Genomic DNA, 16508 nt, shown 5'->3' on the forward strand with positions numbered 1-16508 from the left:
GCATTTTATTTCTGGAAGTATTACCTTTCCAATTGTGAACAAATTTTGAAGATCGGTTGACTAACAACAAAGTTATGACTCGGTAAAGTTGAAGTTCTCAATATCCGATTCGCGATGCAGGTGTCGCATAAATGCAGATAGGGCACGTTTTGAGCTCGAAAAAATTTCATTTCATTAGTTTTTCCTAAAAGATTGCCAATAATGATATACTTAAAATAATCTACAAACTTCACAAAATTCGAGGGTGAAAAATTTATCGACATTGGTCAAGTAACAACTGAGCTATGGTAGCTCAAAGTTACCGTTCCAACTTTTTTTGAGGCTTGGTGCTTCGCGTAACTTTTTTAGGCTTGGTGTTAAACACTTACTGATGAAATAAAGTACATAAGTATATATATATATATATATATATATATATATATATATATATATATATATATATATATATATATATATATATATATATATATATATATATATATATATATATATATATATATATATATATATATATATTATAAAAGATATTTTTTATTTAGGTCTATTTGCGTATAACCTTTACGTGGCCGATTGAGCTGAGTTTTTAGCTGAAAAATTTTTTTGTATTGGATCTCGTTGTCACACTTTTTCTAGGGGGAGAGGAGCTTCCATTTTCCTCCTGCGAGGATTAAGGGGCAGTTTGTTCGTGGTTTGTCTCGTCATCCATTGCCGTGGTATTGTTGTTGATTTCGTTGCTAGTTGCTGTAGATGCGCCTTGTTGTACATTGTTTGCAGATGCTGGTTGGTTGGATGGTAAGCTGTTAACTGCAGCTGGTGTACTTTGTTCTATAGGGGTTACGTTGGATGGTTTCGTTGAAAGGGATACTTCTCTGTTGTTGGTGACTGTCACAGGTGTACTGGGGTTGCTTGGGGTTGGTGTGAAGGAAGCACCGCTGTCCTTTGGTGTGGTTGTCTCCTTGGCCAGTTTATCGCATGGCTTACCGTAGTGAACAGCTTTTTGGCAATATTGACATGTGGCCATCTGATTGTCATAGGTAACAAGTGATTTGCACGGGATTGTTGTATCCTTACCGAAAGCTACATAAGAAGGTATAGACCGAAAGCTACATAAGAAGGTATAGCGCATGCGTAGCGAACGTACGCCATTTAGAATACCGGGGAAAAGTCCTTCCCTTTTTCTTTTTCGATAGAGAGAATCTCTCCGTATTGGGACATAGTTTTACGAATATGAGAATCGATGACGCTTGAGGGAAGATCATGCACACGCACTTCTATAGCACTATCTTCCATATATACTGGAATGTTGTACTTGATGTTTTCGTGCTCCACATTGCATTGAAGTAAATGCACAGGTTTAATGTCAAGATGCATTTGCTCCTCAAGCAAACCTTCAAGTTCTCGTACCGAAGGTCGAATTTTGCACTGCCTGAAGTCAACACTTGTATTCTTTCATGTCGGCGGTAGCTTTTGTTCTTTTGGTTCACTCATTTTCGAGGTCGTTCTATTGTTCACTACACAATACTGTACTTGGTTTCTTTCATCCCGAACGTAAGCGGTTTTTTATAACAGTTTTTATTCAGGCCAACTTGCGTATAGCTTTACGTGTCCGATTTACCCATGTTTTTGTTACATAATATTATTTTTTTATTGTTGGATCTCGTTGTCACTCTTCTTCTAGGGGGAGAGGAGCTTCCATGTCCTTCTAGCGAAGATTGGAGGTCATTTTGTCCGTTGCTCATATCATCCATAGCTACATCGTTGGAGTTGTGAGTGGTTTCCGTTTCCTTTGATCGCAGTCTTGGGTTCATTTGCAGTTGCTGTAGATGCGCTTTGTACATTGATTGCAGTTGATAGTTGGTTAGATGGTGGTGTTTTTGAAACAGGAGCACTGCATTCACTAGTTTCCGGGTTTGAGCGGTTGTCCTTATTTTTGTTTGTTTTCGCAGTTTCAGTGCAAGGTTTGCCGTAGTGTGCAGGTTGTTCACAAAACTGACATGTAACCAATTGATTTTCATACGTAATCAACGTTTTACATGGTACATCCGGTACATCCTGTCTTGATCACAAATGATGTAAGATGGAATCGCTTTACGTAGTTGCATACGTACCACTCGCACGCCATTCCGGATACCCGGGAAAAAATTCCACCATACTTCCCTTTCGATGGAAAGAACTTCACCGTACTGCGACCTACTTTCCGAACATACCCATCGCTGGTCTGCCGGTCAAGGTCATGCACGCGTTCTTCTATGGCATTGTCCACCAAGTACACAGGGATTTTATATTTAACATTGTCATGTCATTTTATATTTAACATTGTCATATATTTAACATTGTCACTGTGTACCCCATGCCATGCAATGATTCTGAGCGCTGAGAATCGGTTGCAAAGTCTGTTGAAACAGAAAGGTCAAAATCTATAAAAGAACTGTAATGCCAAGACTTTGCTTTGCGATGGGAGTATGAATGCAGACAAGTACATAGACATTCTCTCTGAAAAATTGGAACCGTCTTTACTGACGATTGTGCTCGAAAATTGCTTCTTGTTGCAACAAGACAACGATCTGAAGCATACAGTTCGTAAAGCTCAAACATTTTTTTCGTGGATCTCGAATCAAAGTTGCAAAGTGGCCTTGGATGCAAAACTGAATAAATCCAACGTTACCAACAAATATCGACTACTCTACAAAAGACGTGAGAAGCAAATACAAACTAATACAGTAATCAGAAATATTTAGTATTTTTCTGGCCAGGCTTAAAAATAACGAATTATATTTGTTTTGAACATCTCTGAACAACTATGATTTCAAATATTCCATATTTTTTGCTATTTCATTTTTCACTTAAAGGTCTCCATTTAGTCCTTAGAAAGCGGTATTGTATCTGTGAAGAAACTGTATGAAATCACGGAGGTAACTGAAAAAATCACTTGTGGAATTTATTCGGTCCAATACTGTACATTATCAGTTTAAAGGTATAAAAAAGCGTTTCCTCTGGCCATGAGCTAGAAAATGTATTAATTTATGTGAAAGCGCGTGGGAAATGACAGTTCAGCAGACGTCACATTTTTGAAATATATAGAGCGAACATCTCTTATTTTTCGATTATGCCAGGGAACTATAGATTCATTTTCAAATAATAAAATACAACTGTAGACTAAACAAATTGCTTTATTGATTATTAGCATCAATCGCGTTTTGATATTGCTCGGCTTCATACTTTGTACGAAATCTTAAAACTATATCACTTTTGCCTGAATTTTGCAACAACTAGTTTGTATTCAAATTCTTGGAGAAAATTCAGCGCACTTTCAGAATGCTTTCGTTAATGATTATTTTTCGACAATTTTTTCTATTGCACTGTTGCATGCATCTTCCCTAGCTATAAATAATTGCATAAAGCAGCCGATAAATATTAAATACAGAACCCTAACTGTCTCTACTCATTGGTGCTTTCGAGTGTCTTTCCAGTGCACAATAACTCGCTGATCGTTGGGGGCCTTACCGAAAGGCCGCGAACCGTCTGCGTACACCCACTGGTTAATCTGGTAGTCTAGCATGGTTTCGTACTTGTACACATTAGAACCGAGCTGCTGTGTTAGCGGGCTAGTATTCGTTGTCAGAATTCCAGCAAAGTTCCGTCGATTGGCGATTTTCAAAACCTCACTCTCCATGAAGTGCATAGCCTCAATATTTTCCTGAGCACTCAGATCGGCACACGTGCCCATCATGAACGAGTGCAGTATTTGGTTAATTCCTTGTGGTAGCATCCCTTCTCTGAAACACGGATTGAGTCAATCATGGAGACTAAGAAATATTGTCAAATCATAATGATGCTGAATACCTTATGGGTTTCTCTACGAATTCGAGAAACTCGAAAATGATCACTAGGTTATTGACAATTTCCGGCTCTGGCTCGTCGTAAGCGTCAAAGTTCAACGAAACTCCGACAGATTTGCCATGGGTGTCCTTTATTACAAAGCTAAGTTGTTTTTCAATCAACACATCCCATATGTCCTCCAGAATGTCCCGATAGTCTTGTTCCTTGATTAATGGTTTGATCCATCGCTCCAGGTCGGCCTTTTCGTAGAAGCTGTACGTCAAGATACTGAAAAATAAGTTAAAAAGCAAATGAGTTCCCAATCGAAGGCTCGTTTCCAATGCAACTTGATTACTTGATTGCATCTTCCTTGTGTTCGTGGGCCAATGGTTGAGCGATGAGGTGCATTTTGTACTCAAACTCAAACTCTTGCGCCTTGTTTCCGCTCTCTTCCTGCTCGGCAATGTGCTGCTGGTTGCTATACATTTTATCCAATACCTCTTCAAGGTTATCCGCACCAATGAAGCTGGTAATACTGATTGCGTGACCCTTCTGACACAGTTGCGTGACGGTGATAACCGAGTTCAGCGAGTTTCCACCCAGTTCGTAGAAATTGCTTTGCAGAGAGATTTTGGTGCGTGTTGAACGACCAATCACTTCCCCTACGGTGGTAAACAAATCCTTGGCCATGGACATTTTATGTTCCGGTACGCCACTGTAGTCATACTCGATTTCTATGATAGCGTCATCTGAAAAAAAAGAATTTAGAAGGTTTCAAAGCACGAGACACTCTTTTTTTAGCACTTACCATTATTATTAGTATTTTCGTACATTTTCAGCAAACTTTGTCTATCAATTTTTCCATTTACGAGTAGTGGAATGCTCTCCATAATTATAACCTGTGGTATCATGTAATGTGGTAGCATGCCTTCGAGAACTCCTTCAATCTGCATTCCAGTCTGGAAAGTAGAACCATCTTGTACTGTGACAAATCCCAGCAGAGCCTGGTCGAGTTCTCCCGCATGGTAGCACAATACTATTCCTTTGTCGACTCCAGAAAGAGAAAGTAGATTCTTTTCAACTTCAGACAAGTCCACCCGGTGGCCTCGGATTTTTATTTGAGAGTCGGTTCGTCCTTCATAGTAAATGCATCCTTTGCTTACGGACGCATAATCGCCGGTTCTGTATAATTTCGAGTACATCAAATCGACCGCCATCGGATTGTCGATGAATCGTTCCGGATCGCGACCGTTTACATAGCCTTGTGCGAGATTCAAACCGGATACGAACAATTCTCCAATGTCACCTGGTTTAACCGGTTCAAATTTGCTATCTAACACATATATCACAGTGTTGTCCAGTGGGTAGCCTATAGGAACTTTCTCAAAATTACTGAGCTGCTTTCGCGATTCACAAACGAAGTAAGTTACGTCGCCCATCACTTCCGTCGATCCGTAGAAGTTGCAGAGCTGATGTACACCTTCTTCAAAATAGTTAAAGAACTCTTTGGCCAAGGAAATTTGCAACGGCTCACCAGAGCAAACCCAAATTTTCAGATTATAGAGCAGTTTTTTCTTTTGCATGGGTAAATACAAGAGCAATGATCGAAGCAAAGTGGGCACCAGAACAAGTCGTTCGATTCGGTACTCTTCCAGTAGTTCAACCAACCGTTCCGGATTATTGGTGATCTTTTTGGGTACCACAACGATGGTCATACCATTGAGAAGTGGTCCCCAAATTTCCGTAACAGAATCGACGAAGGTCAAAGCAGTTTTGAACACGCCAATTTTCTCTGTGTCCGAGTAGGGAAATCGGTTCCACTGCCACTGCAAGCGGTTGAGAATGGTTGCGTGGTTCAGGCGCACACCTAAGCATGAATGAAATGTAGACAATAAAAACGTGGCGATTAATCTTGTTACTTAAGGTGTAATTAAAATGAAATGAATGAATGAATGAATTTTAAGTGTGGAGATCTAGCAGCAATAAATCGCCTTCTCTGACTGCTAAAAAATGACTGTTTGATGATCACCTTTTGGAACACCGGTACTTCCTGATGTGTACAACACTAGTGCTAACTCATTGTTCCCTTTTCCCAACATCTGCTCCGGTAGGACATTGGCGTTGCTCATGTCACTGGCTTTTTGACGTAATGCGGTGTAGGGCACCGCCGGTATTGCACCGAACACGGAAATGTTATCAAAATCTTCGTAAATAACCAACGCCGGTTGCGATTCCTTCAAAATATGTTCGATTCGATTGGGAGGAAAAGTTGGATCCAACGGTAGATACGCAGCTCCCGCTTTCCAGATAGCTAGCAGTGTGGTTACCAAACGATCGGTGGGATGCATACAAACTGCTATGATGTAGTCACCATCTCCGTTCGGTTTCGGTTTGCCATTTCTAGAGATTTCATCAATGGCGGCTGCTGCTAGCCGGTTGGCCGTTGAATTCAGTACGTTGTAGTTGGTTCTAATTTGACCGTGGTTGTCATCTGTAACGAAGAAAGTAAGTTTTCGTGAGCGTTATTGTATAATGTCTAGTATAAAACAAATAAATTTATAATGTATTAGGTCAAACTATATGGTCTGTTAAATTAAAATAATCTGTTTGTTATATTCGCTACCTTATTAGTGCATTGCATATCGAACTGAGCAAAAAATGTTACATACTGTTACCATCTCTTTCTGTACATAAACTTTTGAGAAATATCTATGAGTGCTTGCATTCCTCAATAGAAAGGAGTCTGACATTTACCGGGAATTTCGGTTTCGGGAAGACTTTAAATTATCGAGATTGTCATTGCCGCACGGAAAGACCGAAATCAGCATTTGGGCGATAAAATTAGTTGATTTTCTGATTTTAGTTTGTTATTTTTTCAGATAACTAAAAAAAAGTAAAAGTAAAATTTAGATTTTTTAAATTCTCATTTCCTGAATAATAATAAAATATTTGTTGAAATGGCTATTTTTTTAGTTGAATTTACCAATAAAACGTGCTGTCATTTCATAGCTAATGTACACTTCATTTCCATTCTACAAATTCTTTAGTTGAAATAAAACGTTGTTTCAACCTACATAAATGGTTGAATTGGCTTCTGCAATTTGCAGCTATATGGCGCACTGTCACCGAAAAAATGTTAACACCGTAATGACCACTAGCCTCTAGATGGCACACTACTGTCGAAAAGAATTTTTCAGTCGCAGTATATTGGCAGGTATAAATACGATGTTGTCGGTGTTGAACAGTCGTTCGCACCGCACGCGTATAGCTCTTGGCTTCTGGAATTTTTTTTCTGGCTACCTAGAGTTTCATTGATTCAAGGCTTCAGTCTTTTTCAAGGCTACCTGAATCACTAACTAAGTGACTAAGTGATACAAAGAGTGATATTAGAGTGACTAAGTGATACAAAGAGTGATATTAGAGTGACTAAGAAATTAATCAGCCTTTTTTAAGGCTAGCTAGTAGTCTAATCAAAGACTAATTTAGCCTAGTTAATTTAATTTAAAATTTCATTAATTTCAAAAATGCCTGCGTCCAACCGAAAAGGCAACAAGCCTAAGGCTAAAAATAATTCAATACGGAATAAATCACAATCCGTTATTCAACATTTTTCTAATAACATTCACGATCTTATAGAATCTGAATGTAAAAATAAAAGACAATGGACGGATTTCCCTTCCGTTGATCCTATGCCGTCTAACAATATTTACGAGATTCTTCCTGAATCCGATTGTAGCGACATAGAAGAAAATTCTTCAAAAATTCCCAAAATGGACGCTTGTCGTTCTGGGAAGAAACATCAATCTATGCCACCAGTGACGGTGATGATTTCCGACTTCAAAGCATTCCGTACTGAGCTTTCTACTTTTCTCCCGGAAGTAAAAGTCTCATTTCAAATCGGACGAAGAGGAGAATGTCGAGTCTTGGTGGATGGATTGGAAGATTACGAACGTCTTATTCGATATTTGACCGAGAAACTTCATAAATTTTATTCATATGATATAAAATCAGACAGACCCTTCAAGGCTGTCTTGAAAGGATTATCAAATGATCAAAGTATTGATGAAATTAAAAATGAACTAAAAGAATTGCTTGGTTTTGCCCCTTCCCAAGTAATACTTATGAAAAAAAGAGCGAACGGTACTTCTAAACCACGCTCTGGAATTTCCCATGAACTTTACCTAATACACTTTAATCGAAGTGATGTAAACAATTTGAAAACTTTAGAAAAAGTACGTTTCATTTCCCACATTAAAATTCATTGGGAACATTATAAACGACATAATCGTATTGCAAACTTAACGCAATGTCGTCGTTGCCAAGGCTTCGGTCATGGAACCAAAAATTGTCATATGGATATACGGTGTTTGAATTGTGGTAAATCGCATTCGAAAGACGTTTGTCCAATGAATGAAACCACTGATAAATTTTCATGTTCAAATTGCAATGGAAATCATAAATCCAATTATTTGAAATATCCTGTCAGCGAAAAAATTTTAAATGCTCGTTCGCTTCGACAACAAGTCAAATCAACGACCTTAAATTTACAGAACATACCTGAAAATCAAAAAACCGTTACAAATGCCACACCTAATTCTTCTAAGGCACTGATTTCTTCGAAACAAAAAACAGGTACGCCTGCCAATTCGTCTTCTAACGAAAACAATTTATTGACAGGTAGATCGACCTCGTCATCATCTTCTTCTAATGTCAGTTATGCTGGTATATTAGGTAGAAATCTATCACCTATTTCTTCTAATGTAAATAATCAAAACACAGGACCGCCTTGCAGTTCTACTTCTAACGAAAAGAATTTATTAATAGGTAGACCGGCCAAATCATCTTCTTCTAATGGCAGTCTACCTACAAATATTCCTTCAATGCCATTCGCTTCTTTAAATGAAGTCGATTTAGGCGATATAACTGAAAATAAAATGATCTACCTACAAGATCAACTTTTTAAAATGATCATCCAAATGAATTCGACTTCATCACTTTTTGAAGCATTTCAAATCGGATGGAAATTTGCAAATAATATTATAATGAATTTAAAATTTAACAGTGATGTTAAATAATTATTTGAATATTTTAAATTGGAATGCTCGATCTTTGAAATCGAGTGAAGATGAATTTTATAATTTTCTCAAAGTTCACAAAATTCATATTGCCATTGTGACAGAAACTTTTCTTAAACCAAATGTCAAATTGAAAAGTAATCCACATTATGTGGTTCATCGATTTGACAGGCTTACTGGAATGGGTGGTGGAGTTGCCATTTTTGTCCAACGGCAAATTAAACATCGAATTTTACCTTCTTTCAATACTAAAGTTATTGAAAGCTTGGGAATCGAAGTTGAAACCATTCATGGAATTTATTTCATCGCTGGAGCATATTTGCCATTCCAATGCACCGGCGAACAATTAAATTTCTTTAAAGACGATTTGCAAAAACTTACAAGATATCGATCGAAATTTTTCGTAATAGGGGACTTAAATGCTAAGCATGTCCAGTGGAATTGTAGGCAAAATAACAGTAATGGTAAAATACTTCATAATCAACTCTCAGCTGGTTACTTTACAGTTCTTCATCCCAGTAATCCGACTTGTTTCTATTCCGTGAAAAACCCGTCTACAATTGATCTGGTTCTAACAGATCAAAGTCACATTTGTAGTGAACCAATTACACATGCTGACTTTGACTCAGATCATCTTCCAGTAACATTCAGACTTTCCAACGAAGCTATATGTAATCCAATTAGTTCTATTTTCAACTATCATAGAGCCAATTGGTTGGATTACAGATCTCACATTGAAAATCATGTGGATCATGAAACTATTTTAGAAAATTCTGCGGACATCGACACAGCAATAGATAACTTGAATCATTATATTATCGAAGCTTTCAGTTCCCAAAGCTCAAACTAAATTAAATTCTCCTATCATCGATGACAATCTTCAACTGCTCATTCGGTTGAAGAATGTTCGTCGACGACAATATCAACGTTCTCGTGATCCTGCTATGAAAAATATAGTTAAGGATTTACAAAAAGAAATTAAACATAGATTTACTCTTTTGCGAAATGAAAATTTCGCTAAAGAAGTTGAACAAATTAAACCATATTCTAAACCTTTCTGGAAACTTTCTAAGGTTTTTAAGAAACCTCAGAAACCAATTCCTGCTCTCAAGGAAGGAAATCAAATACTTCTTACAAATGGTGAAAAAGCTCAAAAACTTGCTCAGCAGTTCGAGAGTGTCCACAATTTTAATTTGAACGTTGTGAGTCCTTTTGAAAATGAAATCTCACTGAAATATGATCATATTTCAACCCAAGTGTTATTACAAGATGACATTATTGAGACGAATTTTGATGAAATTAAATCAATTATTAGGAAACTCAAAAACATGAAGGCTCCTGGTAATGATGGAATTTTTAATATTCTTATTAAAAATCTTCCCGATGTTGCCTTGAGACTCCTGGTTAAAATTTTCAACAAGTGTTTTTCATTAGCTTACTTCCCAAAAAGATGGAAAAACGCTAAAGTAATTCCTATCCTGAAACCTGATAAAAACCCAGCAGAAACATCAAGTTATCGCCCAATTAGCTTACTTTCATCTATCAGTAAACTTTTTGAAAAAATTATTTTGTTGAGAATGATGACTCATATAAATGAGAATTCAATTTTTTTACCAGAGCAGTTTGGATTTCGTCATGAACATTCAACTACTCATCAACTTGTCAGAGTAACGAACATGATAAAATCAAATAAATCTTCTGGGTTATCCACTGGAGTTGCTCTTCTAGACATAGAAAAAGCATTCGACAGTGTTTGGCACAAAGGTTTAATAGCAAAAATGTCTGATTTCCAGTTTCCTATTTATTTGATCAAAATGATTCAAAATTATTTAACTGATTGTACTCAGAATTGTAAATCTGAATTGCATATCAGAATTGTAAATCTGAATTGCTACCCGTACGAGCCGGTGTTCCGCAGGGTTCGAGTGTATCTCTAATCTTGTATAATATTTTCACTTCTGATCTTCCAAATCTACCCGTTGGTTGTCAGAAATCGCTATTCTGTGACGACACAAGTCTGTTAGCCACAGGTAGAAATCTAAGAGTGATCTGCAGTCGCCTACAAAGAAGTTTAAATATTTTCAGTGATTATCTGTCAAAATGGAAAATTAAACCAAATGCAGCAAAAACGCAATTAATTATCTTTCCTCACAAGCCAAGAGCTTCTTTTCTTAAACCAAACAATAATCACATTCTCAAACTGAATGGCTTGGAATTGACATGGTCTGATCAAGCTAAATACTTAGGTTTAACGTATGACAAAAAAACTCACTTTCAAGGATCACATTGAAGGAATCCAGGCAAAGTGTAATAAATATATTAAATGTTTATATCCTCTTATAAACAGAAATTCTAAGCTCTGTCTAAAAAACAAATTGTTAATTTATAAACAAATTTTCAGACCAGCCATGCTTTATGCGGTACCAATTTGGTCAAGCTGTTGTTCCACCAGGAAGAAAACGCTTCAAAGGATTCAGAATAAAATTCTGAAAATGATTCTGAAGCGTCCTCCCTGGTTTAGTACAAATGAGTTACACAGACTCACAAATATAGAACCATTAGATGTAATGTCACATAATATTATAAGCAAATTCCGACAAAAATCGATGCAATCTTCAATTGAATCGATTCGCTCTCTGTATTAGTTAGTAAGTTAGTATATAAGTTCCTTTTCTCCATTACACAATACAAGTAGGTTTAGAATTTTCCCTACACAAAAATCTCAGAATTGCAGAAGCAAATGATGTCTTCATGGTAATAACCAAATCATATATATAACAGGGCTGAAAAGTCACCACTTGTGGCTGAACACCCAATTTAAATCTTAATAATTTAATTTTAACTCATATTCCAATAAATAGTTATTTAAAAAAAAAATAAAAAAAAAATACGATGTTGTATTGGAGAAAAAGACATAAACGAAACATAAACTTCTTTTTAATTTTTTTCTTCTAAATCGCTGTTTTCTTCATTCGACTTCGCGAATACGACCCTCTCACTGAAAACTTCGAGAATTCGGAAAACAAAAACCGAATACAAGTAGTACACCGATCTGGGTAGCTCAGAAGGTTGGAAGATACTAAAAACTTCATTTGACATATACAATTAGAGTGCAACATTCGAAACTCACTTCACTGTTCCACGTAAAAACAATATTACGCATAATCGCTTCAAATGCGCACCAATTTTGAATAAATACACTTTCCACTAAGAGTTTACGTAATTTTTACATATCGGTTTAGAAATTTATATATGGGTATATTGTAACACATGCGAAAAATATCAAAACAATTTGCAAGCAGTTTCAACAAGACTGTCCTTTTTAGCTTCTTAATGGATTGTTTTGCTTTGACACTCCTCATGAGTTTTTGGCTAATAAATTTGTTAATAAAACCAATTTCATTTTTGTTTTTTTTTTCTGTGCTGTCCTTCAGCAATGATGGTGAAAGATAAATAGAGAAAATTTTTTAGATTTTAGACGAAAAATTAGATGTCAATGAGAATTTCGTGTTGGATTGAAATATTGCTGGTTTGTGTCCACGATACTCGCCAACTAAACACATTCTCAAAAAATAATTTTTTTTCAGAAAAGTAAATTCTCAATTTTAACTAATTTAATAGTTATTTCGGAAATTTTGTTATTAAAATCAACTAACGCAAAACCAGTAATACGAATTAGGCGCCGAGTTAATTTCGGTCGTTCCTGGCGAGATAATAGGCAAATAATTAAAATCGAATTGGCTGATAGGCTCGGAAATATAAAAACCTGTTTTAACCCACCTAGTGGTGTAATGATGCCTTTCTCTTCTTGAATCTAAGTTTGTCAAAATCGGATAAGCCATCTTCGAGAAAACCTAGTGAGATTATTTGACTCAGACTAAAAACTTATTTGACACACACACACACACACATTGCTCAGCTCGATGAACTGAGTCGAATGGTATATGATACTTGACCCTCCAGACCAATTTTTACTAGTTGATTTTTTCAAGTAATTGCATAACCTTTCTAACATATATGTATAATTAAAACCATTCTATTCGTATAAAATCTTCAAAATTTGAATAACAACTGGTAGAGTTTGTACGTCATGTTAGTTGGTGGCCTTACGAACCGACTTCGATTATATCGGTTCTCGGGCTCCGGTGCTGGAAGTACACTTCGTTTTTTAATGGATGGCTCAACCGATCAGAGAACTGTTTCATTCTCTATGTTATACTAGTTAATGAACAAACAATCCCTTGATTTCTTTAAAAAATCGAAGTGAAACATTCTGAATAGAATACCACAGTATTACATATGAGAAAGGTATCATAACACCACTAAGTGAATTAAAACTATTTTATTCCAATTGTTTCTTACAATATTTTAAAATTTTCATTTTAGCTCGGTTTGTTTTTGGCAAAATAATTTTTCGAATATGACATATGTATTAGAAAGATGGCAATATTTTTAAATTCAAAATAATTTCATGTTTATATTGATTTATACTACAATAATTGCTGGAAGCACACAACTTCTTACACTCTTATAAAGACTGTCCCAGAAAGTATGGATGCAACCAAAATCCGCTGCCATTTCGCAATGGTTCAGAATCTGTCAAATTTTATGGCTGCGTCCTGTTATTTGCACTCTTCTCTAACCACTTGTGCAGTTGTTTATTCGTTTTCATTAGTTGGTTTCGAAATGTTCAGCAGAACAACGTCGAAAAATTGTGTTTAAATGGTGCACAGAATGTCACTGAGAAAGATAGCAAAAATGAAACGAGTAAGTGAAAAAGCCGTGCGAAATGCAATCAGGAAGTTCGGTGAGGATAACACCTTTGAGGATGAACCGAAAACGGGTCGAAAAAAGGTCCTGCTAACCCTCAGTTGGATAAACATATACTGAAGGCGTTCGAGAAAAAGAAGAAGGTTTCAGTGTGGCCCAAAAAGTGGGCACTTCGAAGTCACATGTTTTTTGTGCTAAAGAACGTTTGAATCTTGGAACCTATAAGAAGCAGAAACAACCAAAACGTAGTCCGAAACAAGAAGCATCGATCAGGCCGAGGGTTCGAAAGCTGTACAATACGATTCTTGCTGGAAATTTGAACTGCATAATCATGGACGACGAAACCTACGTGAAACTCGATTACAAATCCTTACCGGGACCACAATATTATACGGTGCGAGAAGGGTAAGTGTTAAACCAGTCCGAGACATCGATTGAAGTCGAAAAATTTGGTAAAAAACTATGGTCTGGCAAGCAATTTGTAGCTGCGGAAAAATTTCGAAACCCTTCATCACTACTGCTTCAATGAACAGCGAAATATACATCAAGGAATGTTTACAAAAACGACTTCTACCCATGATTTCAAACCACACGGATACTGTTGTCTTCTGGCCAGATCTTGCTTCTTGCCACTACTCGAAATCAACGGTAGAATAGTATACTACCAAAAATGTCACTTTCGCCTCAAAAAACATGAATCCACCAAATTGCCCACAACTTCGACCAATTGAGGAATTTTGGGCATTAACGAAGGCACATCTTAGGAAACATGTCTCGGCAGCCGAAACCATTCAACAGTTCGGAAAAGATTGGAAAAAAGTGCCGAAACCTGTCGCCAAGAAGTCTGTACGGAATTTAATGAGGAACGTTCGAAAGAAGGAGCGCCAGCTAGTCTACAATGGCTAAGTAGCAAATGTTGAGAATAATATTCTGTTGTTGTAGTCTAATATTATCAGTATATCGAATAAAATTTGAATATCTAACACTTGTGAATTATTTACAGCGAAATCAAAGTGCGTCCATACTTTCTGGGAAAGTCTTTATCATTCGAAGAAGTTCATAGAGATAAGCAAATATGTGTGTGAAAAACAATTTCATTAACACGTTGACTGCCAACCTACGAGATAACTCGTATATTCTGGTCGTATGAGAATGGTCGTGGCAGTCAACGTGTTAATTTTTCTCGGAGATGGCTTAACTGATTTCTACAAACTTAGACTCATATGAACAGCCCTACGCTCCCATATAAGGTTTCTGAATGTCATTTGGATCCTACTTCTGGTTCCGGAACTACAGGATGGGGAACCCAAAAATTTTTTTTTTCTAACTATTTTTTTTCGATAAAGAACTCGAAAATATTCGACACGACAATTTCAATGTGCGTGGAATTCTCGAGATATGATTTTTTGAAGTTTCGTGGTTACAAAGAAAAGCCCTTTTCAACGGCCTATACTGTAAAATCTAATAAAGACACAAAAATTCGCCTAAGACATGAAATGTGCGTCTTTTCCTTAGCTTTTAAATAAGCGATTCCATGAAACAACCTTTATAGTTTATTTAATGAAAAAAGTTAAAAATTAATAAATAAAATTTCAAACTTGGGCCTAATTTTTTTTTGTTGTTGAAAAAAGAAGGCTTAGGGGTTTAACTCAATCTTGGCAAAGTTTCAGAGTAAAAAGATAAATATTTTAGGAGCAGTGAATTTTTCAATCACGACCCGCTCGCGCAGAGCGTACCGCAGCGCAACTCGCCCGGGTACGGGTTTAACTTGTTGATACATGCCGCGCCACAGATCCTAACTTCATCAGTTTATTGTTAGCAACGTTTCAGTTAAGATCGCGGTGTTAAAATGAATTCAAAAATCAAAAACATTCGTTGCGTCGGGTTTCTTCTTCCCTTCTTGAGAAATTCGAGTTTTTTCAAGCAAATGATGTTTTGTGTGCACCGTATGTAGAAAGCGTTTAAAATTGGGGCAAAGCATTTACGTGAGTATTAAAATAGTGATAACATACAGTTTTGGAAAAGTTACGAAATGATGCAATTTTCACTATTCAGCTGCGAGGGAAAATTCTGCTGATGCAATAGTGATCACAGATTATGAATTCTCTGAGACTGATGACAATGATGACAATGTGTCTATATTCAGCGACTATACAGAAGTAATACTTACATTTACATACATTGTAACATTGCATTTCTCAAATTTTAAAATATCGATTACTTTGTTAGAATGAACCATATTTGTCTGTCGGTTATCTTACCGAATTGAAACAAAAATTTCATGCAAAAGATGCAACTAAATCCGAGAGAGTGAGAATTTTAACTGTTTTGCCAAAAAACTGGATTATTCGTCAGACAGCACATACGATGAAGATATTTTGTAACGAAAGTAGGGAATCTCATGGGAAAAAAAGGATTATTGCGATTCCGAGAACAAAAAGTAAAAACTAATTTTTTTATTAAACTTTTGATGTCTGTATATAAAAAATCATGAATATTAATGTTTTACAGAAAAACAATTTTCCCCCGAAATAATAATAAAAGACAAAAATTTACACCGTGCACATAAAAAATAATTTGCTTGCAAAAAATCGAACTTCTCAAGACGGGAAGAAGAATCTCGACGCACAAATAGTTTTTGATTTTTGAATTCATTTTTACACCGTGATATTAACTGAAATGTTGCTAACAATAAACTAACAATAATAAAAAAAACGTATCGAATATTTTCGAGTTCTTTTACCGAAAAAATATAGTTAAATGAAAAAATAAAATTTTCGGGTGGCTGATTTTGCGTGGATGTAAAAAATTAAAATAATGTCACTCATTTTGCTAGTACCTGGC

The 16508-nt window shown here is 36.3% G+C and overlaps 1 protein-coding gene across 3 annotated transcripts in view; it reads right to left on the bottom strand.

Annotated features, from left to right (window-relative positions):
* Positions 1-3152: 3152 nt before the first annotated feature.
* LOC131440358 (beta-alanyl-bioamine nonribosomal peptide synthetase ebony) overlaps positions 3153-16508 on the bottom strand; it is a 102543-nt gene continuing 89187 nt past the window's right edge. For all 3 annotated transcript variants that reach the window (XM_058611608.1, XM_058611606.1, XM_058611607.1), the window contains exons 3-7: positions 5849-6310; positions 4628-5686; positions 4175-4568; positions 3844-4107; positions 3153-3776 (exon numbers count right to left, since the gene is read on the bottom strand). In XM_058611608.1, coding sequence (XP_058467591.1) covers positions 3443-3776; positions 3844-4107; positions 4175-4568; positions 4628-5686; positions 5849-6310 — 2513 coding nt within the window. In that variant the 3' untranslated portion in view covers positions 3153-3442. The remainder of the gene's footprint in view (positions 3777-3843; positions 4108-4174; positions 4569-4627; positions 5687-5848; positions 6311-16508) is intronic.

The sequence above is a fragment of the Malaya genurostris genome, chromosome 1 (assembly GCF_030247185.1).
Source record: "Malaya genurostris strain Urasoe2022 chromosome 1, Malgen_1.1, whole genome shotgun sequence".
Lineage (NCBI taxonomy): Eukaryota > Metazoa > Arthropoda > Insecta > Diptera > Culicidae > Malaya > Malaya genurostris.